At 39.8% G+C, this 24,283-nt stretch overlaps 1 protein-coding gene across 2 annotated transcripts in view; it reads right to left on the bottom strand.

Moving 5' to 3' along the window:
* The window catches only part of Rcor1 (REST corepressor 1), a 132,644-nt gene that overhangs the window by 44,741 nt on the left and 63,620 nt on the right, over positions 1 to 24,283 (bottom strand). For both annotated transcript variants that reach the window (XM_058582219.1, XM_046453146.2), the window contains one exon: positions 10,510 to 10,593. In XM_058582219.1, coding sequence (XP_058438202.1) covers positions 10,510 to 10,593 — 84 coding nt within the window. The remainder of the gene's footprint in view (positions 1 to 10,509; positions 10,594 to 24,283) is intronic.

The raw sequence follows: 24,283 nt of genomic DNA, 5'->3' as shown, positions 1-24,283 counted from the left end.
AAATATCAGCCAGGTGCAGTGGGCACACCTGTAATCCCAGTGGCTCTGGAGGCTGAGGCAAGAGGATCACGAGTTCAAAGCCAACCTAAGCAAAAGTGAGGCGCAAAGCAACTCAGTGAGACCCTGTCTCTAAATAAAATACAAAAACAGGGCTGGGATGTGGCTCAGTGGTCGAGTGCCCCCGAGTTCAATAAATAAATCAAATTTCAAATCATCCTCAGATTACTCCCTTTCCTAGCCCATCCTTTTCTCTAAGAAGCCCCCACCTCACCCCAGGCCACACATCTGCTGTATACTTGATCATACTTGCTTTGATAAGCTTTGCTTTCCCCAAGTCAGTAAAAGAAACCAAACTGGGCCTAAGATGCAGCTTAACTACACATTTCAAAGCTGAGAATGACTAGTAAAAACAGAACAAAGCTGGGCACAGTCGCCTAGGCCTTATAATCCCAGCAACTGAGGCAGGAGGACTGTGAGTTCAAACCCAGACTCCTCAACTTAATTAGGCCCTAAGCAAATCAGAGAGACCCTGTCTCTAAATTTAAAACAAAACTAAACAAAAGAAAAAACAGGCAGGGGGACTGTTTTTGTTTTGTTTACAAAACAAAAAAACAAAACAACAACAACAAAAACCCCACACAGCATAATAGCTAAACTGTGGAACCAACCTAGATGTCCTTCAATTGTTGAATGAATTTTTTAAAATGTGGTATATATACACAATGGAATACTATTCAGCATTAAAAGAGAATAAAATCATGGTATTTGCAGGTAAATGCATGGAGTTGGAGAATATAATACTAAGTTAGTCAATCCCCAAAATAGCCAATCCCAAAACCAAATGCCGAATGTTTTCTCTGAATAAAAGAATGCTGATTCATAATGGGGTGGGGTGGGGTGGGATTGTGGCTGGGCTGGGATTGTAGCTCAGAGGTAGAGTGCTCACCTAGCACAGGCGGGACCCGGGTTCGATCCTCAGCACCACATTAAAAAAAAAAGACATTGTGGGAAAAAAAAATAATATCCTTATAAAAAAAGAAACATAATGGGGTGAGGTGGGGGAACATGCGAGGATTAGGTGAATTCTGGATAGAGCAAAAGGGGAGGGAGGGAGCATGGGGGTAGGAAAAAAGGTGGAATGAGATGGACATCATTACCCTAAGTACATGTATGAAGACCCGAACGGTATGAGTCTAATTTGTGTACAACCAGAAAGATGAAAAATTGTGCTCTATATGTATAATATGAATTGTAATGTATTAATTACTGTCATATATAACAAATTAGAATTTAAAAAAACCCACACAGAACAAAAAAGCCAGGTGCAGATGTACACACCCATAATTCTACTGACTCAGGAGGGTGAGGCAGGAGGATCCAAAGTTCCAGACCAGCCTGGGCATGACCCATATCTCAAATAAAATTTAAAATAGGGTTGGAGATGCAGTTTTGTGGCTCTGAGCAGCCCTGGTTTCAATTCCCCAGTATCGCAAAACAAATAACAAAACCCTTCTGCAAGTTCTTGGTACTAATATGTCCACTAGGGTTTTGCTAATCTTCAGCTGCTCCACTATACGAAGTCCATCAGGTGAGCCTATACCTCCATGAAGCGAGTGTAGAAACAAGAGGGAAGTGTACAGGTGCAGTGGTGCACATCTGCAATCTCAGCTACTTGGGAGGCTGAGGCAGGGGAATCCCAAGTTCAAGGCCAGCCTGGGCAACTTAGGGAGACCTGTCTTGAAATTTAATTGTGGGGGAGGTCACTGGGGATATAGCTCAATGTTAAGAACACCTACCTAGTATGTTTGAGGCTCTGGGTTCAATCCCCAATACCATTATTTGGAAAAAAAACAAAAACCAAACCACACTGCACAGTGCAGAGCATCCCCGCAAAGAGGAACAGTCCCACCAGAAAGTACATAAGTGCAGCCAAGCAAGGTCTGGTGGCCCAAACCGGGACAGTGCACATAGGTGGGGTGTGGAAGCTACTGAGAAGGCAGCATGGAATCAAGGGTGGAAGGGTGTGGATGCACCAGTAAGAAAGGCACACTGAAGGCCCCTGGACCACCACTACATCCATTCTGACAAGTTCAAAGGCTCCTGAAATCAATGGCTGGCCTTCCTGAGTTTCTACTGTGCTCCCCCAGTGCTGGAATGGCCAGGGCACCCCATCTGGGACCGCACTGACACTGCTCCCTCTAGTCCCTAACCCTATCTACATCACAAGCTGTCAAGAGCTTTCTAACATAAATGCTACCACTTCCAGCTATAAACCCTTCAAGGGATCCTCAATCCTTTAAGAAAGGAACTGCCTTCCCAGTTTCTTCCCTTTTTGATTCCTCTAGGACAACACGAGTCACATTCAGACAATCTCCAAAGCAAAGCACTGCTTTCCTCTTCATGCCCCATGCCTCTGCGGTCGTGCTCTTCTTCTGTCCTGAGAGCACTAGGCCCTTGTCCTGTGAACAAACTCACACACACCCCAGTTCACCCAAATGTGTACAGTCTCCCACAGCTGCTCCCCAGGAAGACTGGTGCCTTCTGCTGGGCCCAAGGGGGCCATCAGGGCACTGAGTCAGGGCAAGAGACACCCAGTGCTGAAATAATCTAAGGGTAGACATTCTTCTCCATTGAGTGACCATTTCCAGCCTCACCACACAATGGTAGACTGTTCTTGTCATTCAAGCCTTTGCCCCTACACAATGTGCACTGTTTCATCAAACAATTTTCCATGATCATTTGCCAGAACAGTTTCAACTCTACTGCTCTTAGCTACTACTAAGAATTATTTACATTTCTTCAACACAAAAGTTGTCTCTCCAGAGCACCTGTTCTAGGCAAACCTGCCATTAAATGATTGTTACTTAGGCACAGCCCAAAGCAACTCTTGTAATATCAGTAATATTTTAAGTACTTAATTATACTTTATTAAACAAAGCTATGCATGATGGCTTCAGAAGTGTACTATAAATGCAGTCTGGAGACCAGCGATCTATGCTAATCTTGGCTACTAACTAGCTGTGAGACTGAAAACATTTGATGAAACCTCTCGCTAGACCTCAATTTTTTGCCTCTAAAAAGGACTAGAAAACAGGGCTGGGATTGTGGCTCATCGGTAGAGCACTCGCCTAGTGTGTTTGAGGCCCTGGGTTCGATCCTCAGCACCACATAAAAATAAATAAATAAAATAAAGGTATTGTGTACAACTAAGAAATAAATATTTAAATAAATAAAGATGTTGTGTCCAACTACAACTAAAAAAAAAATAAATATTGAAAAAAAGGACTAGAAACAATTTTTTGTTCACATATTCACTTTCCTGCTCTCTCTCCACTGAGCATAACCTTTTTGTACCCCTTACTCCCTATAGCTAGAACTCCTGCTCAACAAAAACAGGAGTAACTATCAATAGTGAATGAACTCATATCCAAAGCAACCCAAGCAAGATATTCCTAGAGAGAACTTCATTCCACAAGTCTAAGACTTACCTAAAAAAATAAATATGAGTCAGGAAGATGGAAAAGATGGTACCAAATAAGAGAAAACAACAACAAAATAACCCAGAACAATAAAACAAAAGCAAGAGTTCAGACATACCTACGGGTACACACCAGAGGCTAAAGCAAGTGGAGGAGGCAAATGCTCCTGCCTGCAGACCAGCAGCCGTGCTCCTGGGTGAATGCCCACACAAACCCCTGAGTGAGGAGAAGCACCAGAGCTCTGGTCAGACTGCAGAGCCCAGAGGCAGCCAGGAGGCCAGGCCCTCCAGTGGGTAAACTGACAACTATAGCCCTCATGTCCAGACAAGGGAATGTTACTTAGTGCTAAAAAGATGTATGCCATCAAGCTTGAGGAAGGCATGGAGGAACCTTGGATGCAGGCCATGCACTGTGAATCCAATCAGATAGCATTCTGGAAAAGGCAAGTCTACAGAGACAGTGCAGGGTCAGTGGTTGCCAGGGGCTGAGGAGCACAGGAAGACGAAAAGGGAGAGTAGAGGATTCTTAGGGCAGTGAAACCACTCTGTGTGACAACTTCAACAAGGGAAGCATGTCATTACACATCCGTTCATGCAACACAAGAGTGAGCCCTAATGTCAACGTGGAATGTGAGTGACAATGGGGTATTGGTGAAGGTTCATCAACTGTAACCAATATATCCCTCTGGTATGCTCAGGTACAAGACGTCTGCTGAGGGGTAAATTACAGTTTTTTCCTTCTACAGAGCAGAAGGAAAGCTGGCATTCTCTGTATTTTCTGCTTTCTTCAGCTATGAACCTACAACTGCTCTTTAGACAGTCATGTGCCACTTAACAATGGGGATACATTCTGAAAAATGTGTCATAAGGCTCTTCTGTCAGTGTGCAAACATCACACAAAGTAGGTGGTATAGGTAGCCTACTGCACACTGGGCTGCATGGTGTATGTGCATTAGTCATAGCCTCTGCTCCTAGGGTCATAATGATCAAAACAGCACAGCATTGATGAAGAGAAAACGAAACAATCAGGAGATGCAGAAAACATGAGATGTATGAGGCTGTCGACATAAAAAATTCTGCAAAACATTCTATGTTAATAAGTAGAAGTACACTTTAAAATACAGGGATGTGGCTTAGTGGCACAGTGCTTGCTTTGTATGCCTGAGGCCCCAAGTTCCATCCTCAAGACCACCATAAATAAATAAATAATGATCATGATTCAAAATAAAAGACATAAACCAGTTCCATCATCATTTGTTTTCATTTTCGTGTCTGTACATAATTATAAGCCTAGCGTGGTGGTGCACGCCTGTAATCCCAGCAGCTCAGGAGGATCGAGTTCAAAGCCAGCCTCAGCGAAAAGTGAGATGTTAAGCAATTCAATGAGACCCTGTCTCTAAATAAAATACAAAACAAGGCTGAGGATGTAGCTCAGTGGTTGAGTGTCCCCAGGTTCAATCCCTGGTACCCCCCCCAAAAAAAAGGCATAATTATATGTGTTATACTTAAAGGACTGCAGAGCAGTAGCCACAAATGAGTAGATACAAGGGCTATAATATCACTGAAAAACAGAAATTTTTCAGTTCAGTGCTTTTTTTTTTTGGTGGGGGGGGGGTTTGACGGTACTGGAGATTGAACCCTGGGGTACTTTTGCCACTGAGATGCATGCCCTGTTCTTTTTAAATTGAGACAGGGTCTCACTAACTTGCTAAAGTTGGCCTCAAACTTTGGATCCACCTGCCTCGGCTATGCAAGCAACTGGGATTATGGGCATGCACCACTGGGCCCAACTACATTATAATCTTATGGGACCACCATATATGCATTGATGGAAACATCATTATGCTACAGGGACAGGAAGTAAGAATGTTCACTGTAACCTTTTTTAACAATAAAAGAAGCCTATAATATTTAAATATTTACTAATAGTCAATTTTGTTTAAAAAAAAGGGACTATGGTACAGCTATACACTTCTTTTTTTAATACTTATTTTTTAGTTTTAGGTGGACACAATATCTTTATTTTCTTTTATGTGGTGCTGAGGATTGAACCCAGTGCCTCACGCATGCCAAGTGAGCACGCTACCACATGAGCTACATCCCAAACCCTATACATTGTTATAGTCAAAAAGGAACTGCAGATGTGGTAAGATGAGACAAAGTCCAAAATACTTTTTGAGGAACAAATTGGTGAGCAGCTTATACTTTGTGATGAAAGTTTTTTATATTAATATACATAAAATGCTAGAAAAAGAATATTTATTGTAAACAGTGGCTATGGAAGAGATTTCACTATCTACATTATGTTACATATTGTTCAAATTTTTTTTGCAGTACTGTTTCTTTAATATTTTAGTTGTAGATGGACACAATATATTTTTTTTAATATTTGTTCCTTTTTTTTTTTTAAGTTTTAGTTGGACACAATAACCTTTATTTTTTATGTGGTGCTGAGGACTGAACCCAATGCCTCACGTGTGCTAGGCAAGTGCTCTACTGCTGAGCTACAATCCCAGCCCTTATTTATTTTTATATGGTGGTGAGAATTAAACCCAGTGCCTCACACACATTAGAGAAGCGCTCTACCACTGAGCTTCAACTCTAGCCCAGTACCATTTATTTATTTATTTATTTGTTTGTTTGTTGTAGTTGCACACAATCCCTTTATTTATATGTGGTGCTGAGGATCTAACCCAGGGCCTTGCAATGCTAAGCGAACGTTCTACCACTAAACCACAACCCCAGCCCGACCATTTATTTTTATAAACAAAAAGTTTTTAACTAAGAATTTTTGTAATAATCTTAAGTAATCCTAAGAGACAGAATGTCAACAGCCGCTTTGAGAAGAAACCAACAGAGAAAAGCCAGGGATCTATAGGCAAAATTTCTTGCTATTTGCTAAAATCCAACCAAGACCCAATCCCCTATTCTACCTAATGTTCAAATCAATGATGGACAATCAACACTTAACATTCCTTTCAAATAAAAGAGAAAGACAAGTATGAGTAAAAAGTTGCCTATTACAGAGGAGAAGAACCAAGGGAAAGATGATAGAGAATAAATTATGTATCCTCATTTGCATTAACACCAAAATTACATTTTATTGCCCAACTTTGGTTAGATTATTAGCCAACGGCATAATTCCCAAATTCCACAAGTAGGAACCTACTTGGAGAACCCTGACTGACTTGAAAGAATACCACTGTGTTCTCACACACGTCCTCACACTTGGATAGAGAAGCAAATTCCTTCCAATCCACAATTCATTCCTAGAAATGCAACTTAAGAAAAAACAAAAACAAAAACAAAAAATGGGCAAAGGTCTATGACTCGGTTTTTAACTGCAGGCTTTGTTTACAATAGCAATGAATTAAAAATAATCCGAATTTTCAGTAGAGGAATGGTTAAACACACTGATTCATCCATAGAATGAACTATTACAGTGATTTTAAATGTTCACAAGGCATTTGAACAATGTGGGAGTGCTCAAAATCACACACACACACACACACACACACACCATCTCATCTATACAAATATGCAGGGGGAAAGTGACTGGAAGAAACACTCCAAAATGTTTTATTTCGGGGTGATGGGGAAATGGGTTAATTTTTCTTTTTGCACTTTTCTGTCTTCCAAACTTTTAACAGTATATAAATGTTATAGCGGTGCATGCCTGGAACTCAAGCTATAAATACAATACTCTCCTTGGTCTAACTGGATTTTTTAAAAAGAAATCCATCATCAGGCTGCTGTTTTGTGAGTTTATAAGAGCAGAATAGCAGAGGAAGGGTATTCGCATTTTGCAAGATCACAAGTTGAGGCCAATCTCAGCAATATAAGAAGATCCTGTCTCAAAAATTAAATTTAAAAATACCTGAAGATGTAGCTAAGTGGTAAAGTGGTTACCTAGCATATATAACACCCTGGGGGTTCAAGCCTTAATACCACACAAAAAGAATTCTTTTAGATTGTTTTTTTTTTTTTTAAATACTTTTTTAGTTGTTCATAGACCTTTATTTTATTTATTTCTATGCAGTGCGGAGAATCAAACCCAGTGCCTTACACATGCCAGACAAGTGCACTACCACTGAGACACAGCCCCGGCCCTAGATTGTTTATTAAGGTTTAAAGCTTTAACTAATTCTGAGCAGGGATTAAACTACAACTGCAACTTTACCTTAGGCAATAACCATAGTTTAAAAACCTATTAAATTTATATATTCTGCTCTTCTCTTCTCGGTCTAGAAAAATACATATATACATATATATATATAAAAATCAAATTCTGACTCCAAAGATTCCAACAGAGAACAAAATACAAATAGGCAAAAGATGCTAATACAATCTTGGCCTGCAATGACAGATGGTGGCAGGAGTGAAGCCTGAGACTTGAAGGACTCAGTCTGAGAGACAGGTTTAGAGCCCAGTAACTCTGGACACCACTCTGAGTTCCATCACATAGGATCCATGTTGGTTCTACACACTTCTGTGGAAGATGAGCTGTAAAATGGGAACAGGAACTTTCCCCCGGAAAAGTTCTCTGTAGAGACTGAAAGCTATGGGAGCATGGACAGCATTTCAGTACTTGTTGTGCTTGACATAAAGCTCAGCAAATGCCCACCATCCTCAATATTCAGTTTCGGACACAACTGGAGATGGATATTATGACCAAATGAATATGTCCAGGAAGGCAACAAATGAAAAGAGACTCCAAAATCAAACCACCTTGAAAAGCACTCAAAGCAACTAGGTGGGTCTAACTTGGACTCAGCATAAAGAAGTCAGGATGGCTCATGTGAAGTAGACTTATTCAGCACAGCCCAGCAAACAAAGCTTTACAACACAGGGAGGTAGATTTTCAGCTCTCCTTAAGAGACAATAATACATTAAAAAATGGCATAGATGGCTTTTTAAAGTCCCTACAAATGCTCAAAGGGAAGGGGAAAAAAAATCAGGAAATGCATAGAAAGGTCTTCTCAAACATGGCGAAGGCATCAGAAGTGCCAATACTCTTCCTCTGCTATTCTGTTCTTCTAAATTCATAAAATAGCCTGATGGTGATAAAATTAAGATCTTCTTTTGAGCCAGGCAAGGTGGCTCATACCTGTAATCCCAGAGGCTGAGGCCAGCCTCAGCACCTTAATGAGGCCCTGTCTCAAAAAATAAAAGGTTGGGGATGTGGCTCAGTGGTTAAGCACCTCTGGGTTCAATCTCTAGTTGGAGGGGGCGGGGATTTTAAAAAATCACATTGGACTAAGAAGAATATTATGTTAATTAAGTTTAACATTACTACGAGTAGTTCAATTTCCAAATTCCAGGGAAGGCACTATACAAAAAGGGATCCCTCTGAGTCAAAATTAAACATACTTCTTGGGCTGAGTTGTGGCTCAGTGGTAGAGCGCTTGCCTAGCATGTTTGAGGCCCTGGGTTCGAACCTCAGCACCACATAAAGATAAATAAAGGTATTATTGTGTCCATCTACAACTAAAAAAAAAAAATGTTAAAAAAAACACACTTCTTTATATAGGAGCTCTTAACAACTTAAATATGCTTACATGAATATTAAATATCCAAGGGGCTTGGGATGTGGCTCAAGTGGTAGAGTGCTCGCCTAGCATGCGTGAGGCACTGGGTTTGATTCTCAGCACCACATAAAAAATAAAGATATTGTGTCCACCTAAAACTAAAAATAAATATTAAAAAATTTTAAAAAAAAGAATATTAAATATTCAAGAGGAAGATACAGAATATGCATGTAGGCATCATTTCTCATACTGTCTTGGCACTAGAAACCCATTAATACCTACTTTTTTTAAATATTATTTTTTTAGTTGTAGTTGGACACAATATCTTTATTTTATTTATTTATTTTTTATGTGGTGCTGAGGATCAAACCCAATGCCTTCCATGTGCTAGGCGAGCGCTCTACTGGTGAACCACAACCCCAGCCCCTTAACACCTATTTTAATACTGCAAAACATAACTTGGGAATCCTAATCGAAGCCTAAGAGCTCCAGCCTTCACTGAAGATTCAAGAGATTCCTTGTGAACATCGTCACTGATAGATTTCTAAGCCCTACCACACTACAGAACAATTATTTCTAACCTATTTTGTCAGCGAGCAATATGAGGATCCAAGGTCCTTTGCTTCAGAATAAAAATGTATATCAGATCAAAAAACACTGCACATGATTTCAGAATTAACAAGGCCCATAAATGCCATCCATGGACATCCACTAAAAAATTCTCAAAAGGAGGATCAGTCTCCAAGTTATGATGAGAATAAGGACTTTGAATGTGGCAAAGACTTATGGTAATATCGCAGATATAAAAATTAATCTGGCATGGCATTATGAGGGGATAGAAAATATAACTAATATTAACAGCTATAGAAACTCTACCTCTCCCGGCAAAGAAAACCCAGTCAAGAGTATTTGCCTGGAACAAAAAAAAAAAATCTCACCCAGGCTGGAGCTGGAGCTCAGTGGTAGAGCACCCGCTTCGAACATGAGGCACTGGGTGCAAACCTCAGCACCACATAAAAAATAAAGATATTGTGTCCAGCTACAACTAAAAAAAAAAAAATCTCACACAGTTAACAGTCGATTCAAAAATTTTATTTCCAGCTAGGTTCAAGGCTCAATAGTAAGACCTCTTTCTAATAATACATATTTGCCCTTAGTGATCTTCCAAATTAAGACCTGTGTAACTCTTTGTCTTCGTAAATCTATAAACTCCCCAGCTTGGGGAGTTAATATACAGCATGATAATTTTCTTTCCACTCGGAGCCATTTCTCTTACTTACTTCAACAGTACCTTACACAGAATTTGGGGGGTGGGGTGGGGGACATGAAGATTAAAAAACCATAGGTTAGAAATCTTTAAACTATAAAGCCAAAGTAAAGAAATTCATACTTTCGAAATCTACAAATTACTTAAAAACGTTAGAGAATGTAGTATGCACAGGAACTCCTAACGCAGAGAAGACCCTGGTCACACAGACATGGAAGGAAGGTTTTGAGACTTACACTTTGCCTCTGACAGATTCTGATTGGGCGACCAGACCAGCATGCCGAGATTATCCCGTTCTTGACTGCGCCTTGCCAGTTTGGCTTGTGGAAAGAAAAAAAAAAAATTTTTTTATTATAATTTAGCAGATACAGTAGCAAGCAGTAAGTAATAAACACTCTGGTCTTCTAAGGCCTAGGTGGTGAGGACAGGGGCCCTTTTCGCTGAAGCTGCCTAGGGCACCCACACACTTGCTGACAGAGCAGGGAAAGGGACAGGCTGCTAAAGCCTTCTATCTCCAGATCCTTTCCCACTCTACTTTTAATTCCTGGACTCAGGTGCCTATGAGGCCAATATCATTGCTGTTGCCACCTGCTAGGTGGGGAGACAGCACAGCAGGACAAAACAGAGCAGGGCACAAAGGGCAGAGCACCCAGCGCTCCTTCCCTCTCTGTCCTCAGGTATACCCAGAAAGGAGCTGTCTACCCCCAAGTTCTCCATGTGCACAATACCCTCACCCTTCTCTACCAGATTGACTTTTTAGTGACATAACAACCCTAGTACAAAGACTCTTTCAAGGGCTGGGATTGTGGCTCAGTGGTAGAGTGCTCGACCAGGACGTACAAGGCCCAAGGTTTGATCCTCAGCATCACATAAAAATAAATAAATAGAGATATTATGTCCAGCTACAACTAAAAAATCAAAATACTCTTTTAACAGCTTTATTAAGATTAAGAAACCACAGGTTATAAATCTTTAAACTGTCAAGCCAAAGTAAAGAAATTCATACTTTTAAAATCTACAAATTAAAATACACATAAAAATACATAAAGATACTGTGTGTTCATCTACAACTAAATATATATATATATATATATATATATATATATATATATATATATATATATATATATATATTTAATTTTAACCCAAAAAGCAGCTTCTAAAATGTATTCAAATCCTTATAAATCTGTGATACAAAACAAAAGGCCAACAAATTAATGTATGTCAAGTGTCCAGTTGACCACTGGTATAACTCGATTAACTGCAAGCAAATGTCATATATTACAACAAGGACATTTAAAGCATGATCCTGTTTCCTTTGCTATTTTTTTGAGATATAGTCTTATTATAGGAACTTCAGGATCATCAAGCCTCAGTCTCCTGAGAGGCAGGGATCACAGTGCAGGCCTTTTTCTTCTATTCTTAACATTATCGCCCCTAAAATATAACTAAGCTTACAGACCTCACTTAAAAGGGGACAAAGACAACTAAATATAAAAACGCCACCCCTCCCCATTATAAATAGGGAGTTGGGAAATGCACAAAGTCTGGTAAGTAAATTTATGGATGATGGGACAATGCGTGAAGGATGAGGGGACAGGAACGTGACCAAAAAAAGATGGCGTTGACTACCTTTAAGATTGCCTTTTTATATAGTTCTGACTTTTAGAAAAATACTAATAGTATACATAATCTTAAAATAAAATTAAGACAACAGAAAAAGCTGACTCCCAAGCACCCTTTCTTTAAGGCAATGAATCTACCTACGAGGGTGCAGCCCTGCAGCCTACTGAGACCCCCTCCCCACACGTGGCAGTTAGGCTGTAGTGTGAGCTGTGGAGAGACAGCATTCAGACCACAGCAACATTGTACCAGAGGCAAGTATTTAGCAAATAAACAAAAAGCTGTTTAAAATCATCAAGTCATTAAGGAAAAGGCAAACTAGAGCCACATGAGATGCCATTCACATTATCCATTAAGACATTGAAAATACTGAATGTGGCGGAACTGGAACTCCGTGCTGCTGGTGAGAGTATGAAATAAAAGTACCATTTTGGGGAAAAGGTCTGACAGTTTCCAACTATGTGTCATAGCCATGGAACGGCATACAATTCAGCAATAAAAAGGAACAATAAACATGAGAACACAAATGAATCTCAAAATAACTAAGGTTGAGGAAAAGAGTTACAATATGGAAAGGATTTTAGAAAAATTCTAAGGTGCCAAACTGATGATAAAACAGTATGAATTCTTGGTTTGCAGATCAACTAAACTACAGCTGTGGCATACATGCACGTATGCACTTATTTCCCACAGCCATCCAACAAGAGGGTCTTGAAGGAATGACAAACAGAGTACATCAGTTCCCAGACGTGGTTTCTGAATACCATTCTCCAACAAAAGAAACCAGTGCTCCTTGAAGAAGTGGTTTATACAAGGCTAGGAGAGCAATACTAGAAAACCCTACAATATTTTGTTATGTGAAAAAGTCTGAAGACATTCAGAGAACAATGAGACCTCTCTCCCACAGGGAAATTCCACAACAACTTGAGCAATAAAATAAATGAGAGTAATAAAATAACAACCTATGAGTCTATACTGATATAAATAAAACGACAGATAAATGAAAGAAAGCCGGAGGCAAAATGACCAGAAGAGAGAGAATCACGCTGTGTGAAGGCTTATCACTGTGTGAGGCAAGTACCACAGTCAGCATGACACTGGCAAAAGAGGACACAGATCAGGGCAACAGAAGAGTCCAGAAACAGACCATGTAAATATGTTTGACTGACTTGTAACAAAGGTCAAAGGTACAAAAAGAATTCAGGAGAGAAAAAATTAAAAGAGTGTTTGGAGGGCTGGGGTTGTGGCTCAGTGGTAGAGCACTTGCCTAGCATGTGTGAGGCCCTGGGTTCAAGTCTCAGCACCACAAATAAATAAATAAAATAAAGGTCCATTGACAACTAAAAAAAAATATATTTTTTTTTTAAAAAGAGTATTTGAACAACTGGATCTCCATATGCAAAAGTGAACCTCAATTTTTACTCTACATCTTGAAATTTTTATTCAAAAGGATATTATAGAAAAACATAAAATTACGAAACTTTTAGAAAAAACATAGGAAAAAATCTTCATAAACGTGGTTTAGGAAAACTGTTCCTAGTTATGACATCAAGAGTATAATTCATAAAATGACAGTAAATTGTGCTTAAGTAAATTTAATAAATAACTTGCTCTCTAAAATACACTGTTGAGATACCCTGTAAAAACAGGCATGTGTCACACACCTGACAAAGGACTGCATCCAGAATATATGAAGAACTTTCAAACTCAACAGTAAAATAACACACACACACCCCACCTTTGGTATGAGGGATTGAACTCAGGGGCACTCGACCACTGAGCCACATCCCCAGTCCTATTTTGTATTTTATTTAGAGACAGGGTCTCACTGATTTGGTCAGTGCCTCCCTTCTGCTGAGGCTGGCTTTGAACTCACTATCCTCCTGTCTTAGCCTGCAGAGCTACTGGGATTATAGGAGTGCACCACTGCACCTGGCCCAATTTTCAATATACTGGCAAAGATTTGCAGATGGGGTATCACACGAAAAGATGTTCAACATCATCAATTATCAGGAAAATGTAAATCCTTGTAGGCACCACATGCCTACAAGAACCTCTAAAGCCAAAGACAGGTGACACTAGGTGCTGACAAAACCAAGAGGAACTGACATGCTTATGAATGACAGAACCACTCTGGAAAGCAGCACCTTTCAAAAAAAATAAACTATCCACCAAGTGACTGGCCCAGGAACCTCACACTTGGGTACAAACCCTTACAGCCTTAGTGTGCCTTAGCTCCATTTACCATCAACTACTCAGACATCCTTCTGAGAGGAAATGGACAAATGGTACCTGAAGAGTATACAGCAGTAAAAACAAAGGAGCTGTTCACCCACGCAGTGACACAGACACATCTCCCCAGCACCATCCTGGTGATGGCAAGCCTCCTCGTGGGTTACTTTTACATCCATCCATTCACAGGACACTCTGAAAGGGTCCAACTAGACAGAGGGCAGGCCAAGGTTCCAGGACAGAGGTGCAGGAGGGTCAGGGCAAGCAGAGCTAATCTTCTGGACATGGACTATACACCAAAAGTAGGTCAGTCTTTCTACATGTAAACTGAAAACTATAAATACAATGAAAAGGGAACAATGTCATAGAAACTGGTGTATGCTGCAGTTGTTGTCTGTCTGAAGTAGACGATCAAGTGCTAAAAACCACAGAACATGAACAGAGCCCTACCAAGAACAACCAGAGGACCCAGGGAAACTGAAATCACCCAGTGCCATCCACAGAGATGAACGGGGTTTGCGCTGTGGGCGGGAATGACAGGGAGCAGGAAAGCAAAAGGAGGGTGACCCTACAGCTGGCAATTCCAAGTACACGTGTCAGCCATGTTTTCCACATGCTGCTCAGACCTATGAAAATTTATTGAGGGGCTGGGGCTGTAGCTCAGTGGCAGAGCGCTTGCCTGTCATGTGTGAGGCACTGGGTTCGATCCTCAGCACCACATAAAAATAAACAAATAAAATAAAGGCATTCTGTCCATCTACAAATACAAAAACATTAAAAAAAAAAGAAAAGAAAATTTATTGAGTCCCAATCAGCATATTTTTTTTTGAGAGAGAGAGAATTTTAATATTTATTTTTTAGTTTTCGGCGGACACAACATCTTTGTTTGTATGTGGTGCTGAGGATCGAACCCGGGCCACACGCTTGCCAGGCGAGCGCGCTATGGCTTGAGCCACATCCCCGCCCCCCAATCAGCATATTTTTTAAAGAACAAGAATGAAAAATAGCGTACAATTTCATTTAGTGTGTGTACAAACTATAGGTGGAGGTTTTATTCCAAGACTGAAAGTCTCTGCCCTGGAGACTCACTAAGACATGGCTTGGAACAATAATGTGCTGCTCAGTTTGGTTTTTGTTTTATCTTCTTTTTTTGAAACCAGGTGTCATTATGTCCAAGCTGCTCTCCAAGGCCTGAGCCAAAGCCCCCCCGCCCACTTCAGCAGCCAGGAAGCTTCAACCTCCCAAGTAGTTCGGACCTAGGGTGTGTGTTTTCTGTGTCAGCTTGGCTAGATGACAAGATACAGTTATTTAACCAAACACTAACACAGGCATTGCTATCAAAGTGTTTAGTAGATAGGATTAACATCTTTAATCAGTTGAGTGTTTTTTAAGAAAATTACCCACTGTAACATGAGAGAACCTTATCATGTCCAAAGAAAGACCTTTATGAGCAAAATCTGAGATTCTATCTATCTAGTACTAGGGATTTAACTCAGAACACTTTACCACTGAGCTACATTCCCAGGCCTTTTTATTTTATTATTATTATTTTTTATTTTGAGATGGTGTCAGTAATTGCTGAGGCTGGCTTTGAACTTGTGATCCTCCTGCTTCAGCCTCCCAGATTGCTAGGTATGTTCCACAGTGCCCCGTGGTAAAACTGACATTTTAGGGAAGCGACTGAGACTGAAGTCTCAACTCCTTACAGCAGGCCTGCCCTGAATATTTCAGATTTGTCTGGTCCCCACAATCAGACAAATAAATTACTTAGAATAAACTTCACGTATATAATGCAGACACACATTCATAAATACTCTATCAGCTCTGCCTTTCTGGAGAACCCTGACTGATAAGGATAGTCACTACAGAAGCAGGTGCAGTACAAAAACTAAGAAACACTCTAACACCCATCAACAGGGACTGGATAAACTGTGGTGGCTATGTGAATTAAAAGGGATTAAACACAGAAAATAAAATTAACCAGATCCACAGAATTTCTATGACAAGAAGCAAACTAAAGGAAATGTGCATAAGCATCAATATTAAAATGTAAAAGTGATGGTCCAGTTATGGGGTACATTCATTTAAGGAATAAGACATACACAATAAAGATTTTAAACATCAGGTTAACAGCCATTCTGAGACGGAGATCTTGCTTTGCAGCATCTATAATGTTATACTGCTCTCTGCACAACTGTGGTAGACAAATGCAGTTTTGTGTATTTTTATGTTTGTATAATTTCAAAACAAAGAATTAAAAAGGAAGTCTTCACTGCATGATTTGATGTTTCTAATACAGTTGCTGTGTTCAAATTTAAAAATCATCTCAGTGCCCCACACTAAGGAAAATAGTCTTCTAACCTATTTTTTGCTCTTCCCTGAAACCATGAATTAGCTATTTCTTATTTTACAATGCCATAATTTATTTGTCCTCTGGTTGGAAGCAGAGCATCACCTTATGCTTAACACCCGACATTCCACCAGCACAGTCTGAGGGTTCCAATTTCTCCACATCTCTGCCAGCACTTGGTATTGACTGACCCTGAGTTCTAGCCAGCAGGAGTGGTGTCTCATTGTAGCTGGATGTGCACTTCCCTGATGACTAATAAAGATGAGCACACTGGACTTGCTATCTGACCATTTGCATATGTCTTTCTTGGAGAAATGTCTATTTAGATCCTTTGTCATGTATAAACACAGTTCTTTGTCTAGTCTAGGATTTTATGGTGCAGTTCTTTCCAAGGCTAAAGTGAGTTCCTATACAGTTACAGGTAACATAGTCCAGAGAAATGAGAACATAGGACCACGTGAAAACTTGTACACAAATGTCCACAGCACCATTATTCGCATGATGGCCATAAAAAAGGAATGTAGCACTAATGCATGATCAATATAGGTGAGAATTGAAAACATGTTAAATGAAAACAGCCAGTCACAAAAAATAAAAATAAAAAATAAATAAAACCTGGTCGTATGCCTGTAATCCCAGCAAACGGGAGCTGGCAGGGCTGAGGTAGGAGAATTACAAGGTCAAGACCAGCTTCAGCAACTTAGTAAGACCTTGTCTCAATACAAAAAATAAAAAGGGCTGGGGGTGAGGATGGGATTGTGGCTCAATGGTAGAGCGCTTGCCTAGCATGCGTGAGGCACTGGGTTCCATCCCGGAACCACATAAAAATAAACAAAGATATTGTGTCCATCTACAACTTAAAAAAAAAAAAAATTAAAGGTGGGGGGGTGGCTGGAGTATAGCTCAGTGATAGAGTGAACCTGGGTTCAAGCCCAAGTACCAAAACCAAAAACAAATTTTAAAAAATTAGAAAATAAAAAATAATAAATCAAGCAACTATAGAGACTAAAAGTAGACAAGTGGTTGCCAGAAGCTGTAAGCTGGGAGAAATGGGGAGTCACTGCCAAGCATAGGGTTTCTTTGTAAGATGATGAAAATGTTCTCACACTGATTTCTAGTGATGGCTGCATAACTCTGTGAATATACTGAAAACTACTAGGTTGTATTTTTTTAAATAAGTCTCCTTAACAAGTTACATCTCAAGAAAGCTGTTATAAAAAAACAACAGAGGGATTACTTATTTCATATGCTTTTAGTGTATTTTTCTCATAAGTAAATGAATTTAAAAGCAAAATATCAAAATATAGATCAGACAAACCATGTTATAAGTTTAAAATGTACATAATTCCTTGGAAAAGACGTGGGTTGCTGGATAAAGAAACAGAATTTGTAATTTAGCTTCATATGTTCACCAGTTTGAATTTGCACTGAAAGAACACATTCATAGTACAATTTAGTTTTCTTTTAAAGAAAAATGTTAAGGGAGCTCAACTAAAAATTAGAAAGTATCATTTCATAAACCTGCATCTCTTACATTGCTCCTTCCTGAGAGAAGAGAACTCGCGCAAACTACTTACAGAAAATGAAAACCACATACCTTCGGAACTCAAGAACTCCTGAGTGCTGAAGGGGACACCACTGTGAGGGAAATAAAGCCAGCCAGCCCACTCTGCTCAGCTGCAGCAAGTCTGCTCTAGTTGTGCCACTTCATGGAATGAGTATAGCAAGGCAAATTACCACAGACCAAGACCTAAAAATACTTGAGCAACAGGCCGCTTTTAAAATCTGTAACTGTAAACCAAGACCACACTTGCCCGGAGGCTCTCCAACTGCTACCAGAAAACCAACCAGCATGAACTCACCTTCAGAGACGACAAGTCCTTCAACCAATCACTGTGAGTGGGTTTGCAGATACCAGGCTTATATTGTAATTAATAAAAATTCAGAATTATGAATACATATGAAATCTTTAAGAAAAAATAAGCTGAAATCACAAAATGAGTAAGCTACAAGAAAGCATAAAAAATGACAAAGTTTTTAAAATAACAAGCTAGTACTCTAAGAAAAATACAATCACCTAAACAAAAAGCTCAATAAGTAAATTCAGCAGTTGAGATGCAAGTGAAGAAGTATAAAGCCAAAATATTAATCACAATGCCAAAGAGATAAAAAAAAAAAAAAGGATGGTCTAAAAAATGCATCCCTTGCTAGGGGTGCAGCCGGCAGGAAAGCACGTGCCTACAGCACCCACGAGACTGGGTTCCACACCCAGCACCCTAAACGCAGAGAGAGGGTGCAGTTGACAGCCTAAGCAAAGACTAAAAAATACAGGGCTGTCAATACAGTGAACAAGTGTTTTTTTATGTACACTTTGAAAGCTGCATCTAATTAGAGTATAAACATCTTTCCCAAGTAATTTATAAGAGTTACTAAAACTGACCATGTACAAGACCATAAATTAACTCCAACACACTTCAATGACTAAGTAGCACTGAGATTGTACTCTTTTTTAAAATTTATTTTTCAGTTTTCAGTGGACACAACATCTTTTTTATTTTATTTTATTTTATTTTATGTGGTGCTGAGGATCAAACCCAGCGCCCCGCGCATGCCAGGCGAGCACTTTACTGCTTGAGCCACATCCCCAGCCCCGAGATTATACTTTTTATCTATGATGCAAGTAAAAATTTTAAAAGTAAAAAGCTAATTAAAAATATAAACCAAAACCCTTCATACCATACTCTTAAAAAAATCCTCTGTAGAAGGAAAACTCTTGACAAAAAAAAATTAAAATTAATTGAAACTCAACTATAAAAGACTATATAAACTTATGGGAACCAGTACAAGAGGTAGTTTACCAAAATCTCCATAGCTGTGAACGCTTGTGATAAAATTAGAAAGACTAAAAATTATTTGTATCCAATTGAAGAACTTGGAAATCCCAAACTGAATAACCTGAGGAAAGCAGAATGCAGGCAATGAAAGTCAGAAATTAGTGAAATGGAAAACAAAGGCACAAAGGATATACGTAGCTAAGGTTGGTCCTCTATAAAAACCAATAAAATAGATTAACTGCTGCAGATTTTGATAGAGTAAAAGATATAATTTTAGGAAGAAAAAAGTAGCTGTCACTCCAGACCTATTAGCAATTCAAGATGGATGGTGTAAGCGGCAGAGTGCCCACCCTTGGGGTCCAAGCAGGAAGACTGTGCCTGTGTCTCCTGCAGAGGCTGCAGTGCTGGAGCAACTGCTGAGGTCAAGGCTGCAACAGGCTTGCTTACTGGCTCCTTCAGTCCTCACACTTGAGGGGCACTTTGACCCTGGCTGTGCCTGAAGACAAAGGCCAAAAAGGGTGAACCAGCTGGCACAGAACACACGGACCGTGCACTCCCTGAGGGTGACAGTGTAAAAAGCATGGGATGATGGAAAGGAGAGGGCTTCATTAGTGCAGGCCCCATGCTCCCATAGGACCATCTCCCCAGTGCACTGAAGACAAGTCTGTGAAGCAGACGAGAAAAGGCTGTCCACTGTGCCCTTGATGACCTGAGTGGGAGCAGAAAGGGAAAGAGAAGGAAGAGAAGAGTCAGCTGGATGAACACAGAGGAAGGGGAAGAAAGATGAACTGGATGAATTGAAAAGACTCATTTCCCTTCCAGTAGGCTTTTCTCGCCCTGAATAATCACACTGGAAGAGCTTGTCCTAAGACATGCTGACTACAAGCTCTTGTACAAATCTTGTTCTCCACAATCCTAACTTCTAACTTTTTGTAAAATGTCTTAATTTAACCAGCAGCTCAATAAAAAGGTACAAAAATAGTAGTCATAAAGGTGATACTCTTACAAACCAAATTCTATCTTCTAAGGATCCTGACCAGAAAACTCAAGTTGAATGTTCTAACTCTAGAACACCACAACACCATTATATCCACACTAAAAGCATGTCTCCACAGTGACAACCCATCTTAATGGTAAGTTAGCTCTCAAAAGAAAATGGTTGTTCTGTTCAATTTCAAGCAATAGATTCCAGAGCCCATGGTGTTAACCACTGAGCACTATGTTATCCTAAGTATAAAGACAGGTCAAAAACTAGAGTGCACGGTTGGGGACCCAGCTTAGTGGTAGAGTGCATGCTCAGACTGTGTGAGATCCTATGTTCAACCCCAGCACCAGAAAAACAAAACAACTACGTATGAAATTCAGTTTTCCTCCTTGTCTTCCAGTAAGTATTTCTTCCCAAAAGTTAAATGCCTAAGTATTCTCAATTGAAAATAGTTTCTCCTCTGTTTAGAGGCAGTCGGCCGCAAATTTAATTTCTAGACACTTGTATCTTCCTTCAGTCAGAATACATGTGTCCTGCTTAGCTCTCTCTTCTAATCTCTTCCTTTCTGAATGCTTAAACTTTAAATTGGAATAAATAACTACACAATTTTCAATCTTCAGCTCTCTGGAATTAAACCCTACAATAAACACAGGAAAGTCATAAAGACTGTAAGAAATAGAACCTCATGCAAGCTTTCCTAAATTTACTGGGAAATAATTTTCCTCTTAAAGATCAGTGATTTTACAAAGAAAAAAATTTATAACAAAGGGCTACACATTCAGGCTTTTGTCTTAGGAAGATTTTTTTTTTCCTCCAAGGTAATAAATTCCCTATTCACTTGCTTTTTTGTTTTTTCCTTTTTTTGGGGGGGAGTGGTGGTGGTGGTGATTTACCCAGAATTAAACTCAGGGGCACTCGACCACTGAGCCACATTCCCACATCCCCATTTTGTATTTTATTTAGAGACAAGGTCTCACTGACTTGCTTAGCGCCTCCCAGTTGCTGAGGCTGGCTTTGAACTCGCAATCCCCCTGCCTCAGCATTCCAAGCTGCTGGGATTACGGGCATGTGCCACCAAGTCCAGCAATCCACTTGCTTTTAAAAAATAAAAATAGTCTAAGAAAATATTTTAATTTCCATTGCACTTGATTAACAAGAGGTATAATAAAACAAAATAAAAACCCTAGGAGAAACAGAAAGGTAGGCAAGAACAAAGCTAGGTGAGGGGAGGATGCAGGGGAAACAGAAAGGGCATGAGCAACATTAGATGCTGACCCGTGAAACATGCCTATGCACATGATGCTTGCTTTGGGTTTCCCAGCAGATGAGTGTCCAACTACCTGTGAGCTCCCAGGTTTTCATTTACCTACTGCTGCCGGGCCAATTACTTCCCACAGGATGTGTGCCATCTTTTGTTTTTGTTCTGTTTTTTGGTTTTTCAGGGGGGCTGGGCCAGTGGGGGTCTCCCTATGTTGCCCAGTCAAGTCTCTACTCCAGGTCTCAATTGATCTTCCTGCTTTGGCCTCCCAGTAGCTGGGACTAAAGGTACAGGCCACCACATCTGGCCCCTCTCTATCTTGATTCTTCATTTCAGCAAGATCTATTCTGATTGATACAGAATCAACTGTCAACCTGAACAATCAACTATCCTGAGGAGAAGTGTCTTAGGCAGTGTCCTGGTATAATGCTTTCTACCTGCAGGGAGTGCAGAACACAGGATCTGAAGCAGAGGAATTAAACAGCCACAGGACTCATGAGCAATCACAGATCTGATCTGATGTCGGTCTTTACCCACTTCTTTTCCACCCCTCCTTAAATATCAGTGTTTCCTGGAATGCCTCTGCTTAACCTGGTAGTAATATTCTTCCCAAACATACCATATATATTCAAGATTTCTCCTACCATTTTCAACAATGACTACCACATCTGTGCCTGCAGAACACAAAACCCACATAATCCAACAACCACTCTCTAAAGTATCTCCACACAAAGTGTTTTAAAGCATGGTGGCACATGCCTGTCATCCCAATTACCTGGGAAACTGAGGCAAGAGGGTTACAAATTCAAAGCCAGGCTCAGCAACTTAGTGAGACCGTGTCTCAAAATAAAAACAAGGGGGCTGGGTATATGGCTCAGTGGTAGGGTGCTGATGGGTTCAATCCCCAGCACCAGAAACAACAGCTTGTTTCCCTCATTCACCCTTGCCACTGCCACCATGCTGATCCCTCTTGCTTTTCTTGAAAAAGGACACTGTTACTTACACAATCCAGTCACCAAATGCCAGCTATATGCCTACAAATAAATCACCTTGGACTCTTGCTCCCTTATTTCCTCCAGCACCTCAAAATCCATTAAGTCCCATGAACCCCATCTCAACTCTTCTAAACACACCACTTTCCACCCATGTCAATGACTTGAGGCCTTCATCTTTGCTCACCTTTTCTTAAAAGATTCAAGCTAAATGAATTTCACGACCGCTTTTTCTATTTCTATGAAGAACATCACTGGAACTTTAATAGGAATTGCATTAAATCTGTATAGCACTTTGGGTAGAATGGCCACTTTGACAATATTAATTCTGCCTATCTAAGAACATGGGAGGTCTTTCCATCTAAGGTCTTCTTTAATTTCTTTCTTTGGTGTTCTGTAGTTTTCACTATAGAGGTATTTCAACTTTTTTGTTAGATTGATTCCAAGTTTTTGCTGCTGTTGTTTTTTGAGGCTATTGTGAATGGATAGTTTGCCTAATTTCTCTTTCAGCTGATTCATCATCGGTGTATAGGAATGTAATTGTTTGCTGGTGTTGATTTTGAATCCTGCTACCTTGCTAAATTCACTCATATTCTAGAAGTTTTCTGACAGAGTTTTTTGTGTCTTCTAGATATGGGATTATGTCGTTGGCAAACAGTTTGAGCTCTGAAGATCAATGGAACAGAATGGAAGACATGAAACAAATCCACATAAATACGGTTATCTCATACTAGATGAAGGCACCAAAATCACCAATCCATGTACTATAGAAAAGACAAGCCTCTTCAAAACATGGTGCTAGGAAAACTATAAATCCATATATAGTAGAATGAAATTGAACCCCTATCTCTCACTCTGCACAAAACTCAACTCAAAGTGGATCAAGGACCTGGGTATTTATAAGACGACAAACCCTGCACCTACTAGAAGGCCCAGGATAGGCCCAGCACTCTAACATGTGGGCTGAGGAACGGTCTACCTTAAAGAGACTGCTAAAGTGCAAAGTAAAATCAAAATGGTATGGTTTCTTCACAGCAAAGGAAACAATCCAGACCTTGAAGATCGAAGCTACAGAATGGGTGAAAATCTGCCATCCGCACCTCAGTTAGGGCATTAATTTCCAGGATTTACAAGCTTAACACCAAAAATACCAAATAATCAAATCAATAAATGGGCAAAGGAACTAAACAGACACTTCTCAAAATAAGAAATACAAACGGTATTTTCAACAAATATATGAAAAAATTGCCAACATCCCTAGCAATTAGAGAAAATGCAAATTAATAATACAGAGATTTCATCACACTACAACTAGAATGGCAATTATCAAGAATTCGAGCAACAATAAATGTTGGTGAGGATGTTGGGTACACTCATACACTTTTGGTAGGACTGCAAGTTAGTGCAACCCCACTGGAAAGCAAAAAATATAAAGATTCCTCAAAAAACTAGGAATGGAATCACCATTTGATCCACTTATCCCACTCCTCAGTGTACAGCCAAAGAATTTAAATCTGCAGTGACACAGCCATATCAATGTTTATATGTTTATAGCTGCACAACTCACAATAGCTAAACTAATGGAGGCAACCTAGGTGCTTTTCAACAGATGAATGAATAAAGAAACTTGTGATATATCTACATAATGGAATATTATTCAGCCATAAAGAATGACTTTATGACATTTGCCAGTAAGTGGATGGATCTATCATGCTAAGTGAAATAAGCCAGTCCCA

Source organism: Marmota monax, unplaced genomic scaffold, assembly GCF_021218885.2.
Source record: "Marmota monax isolate L192 unplaced genomic scaffold, Marmota_monax_Labrador192_F-V1.1 WCK01_AAM20220418_F8-fsc00190, whole genome shotgun sequence".
NCBI classification, from domain to species: Eukaryota; Metazoa; Chordata; class Mammalia; order Rodentia; family Sciuridae; genus Marmota; species Marmota monax.
The sequence above is the reverse complement of the archived record's forward strand: the minus strand, read 5'-3'. Positions and strand labels throughout refer to the sequence as shown.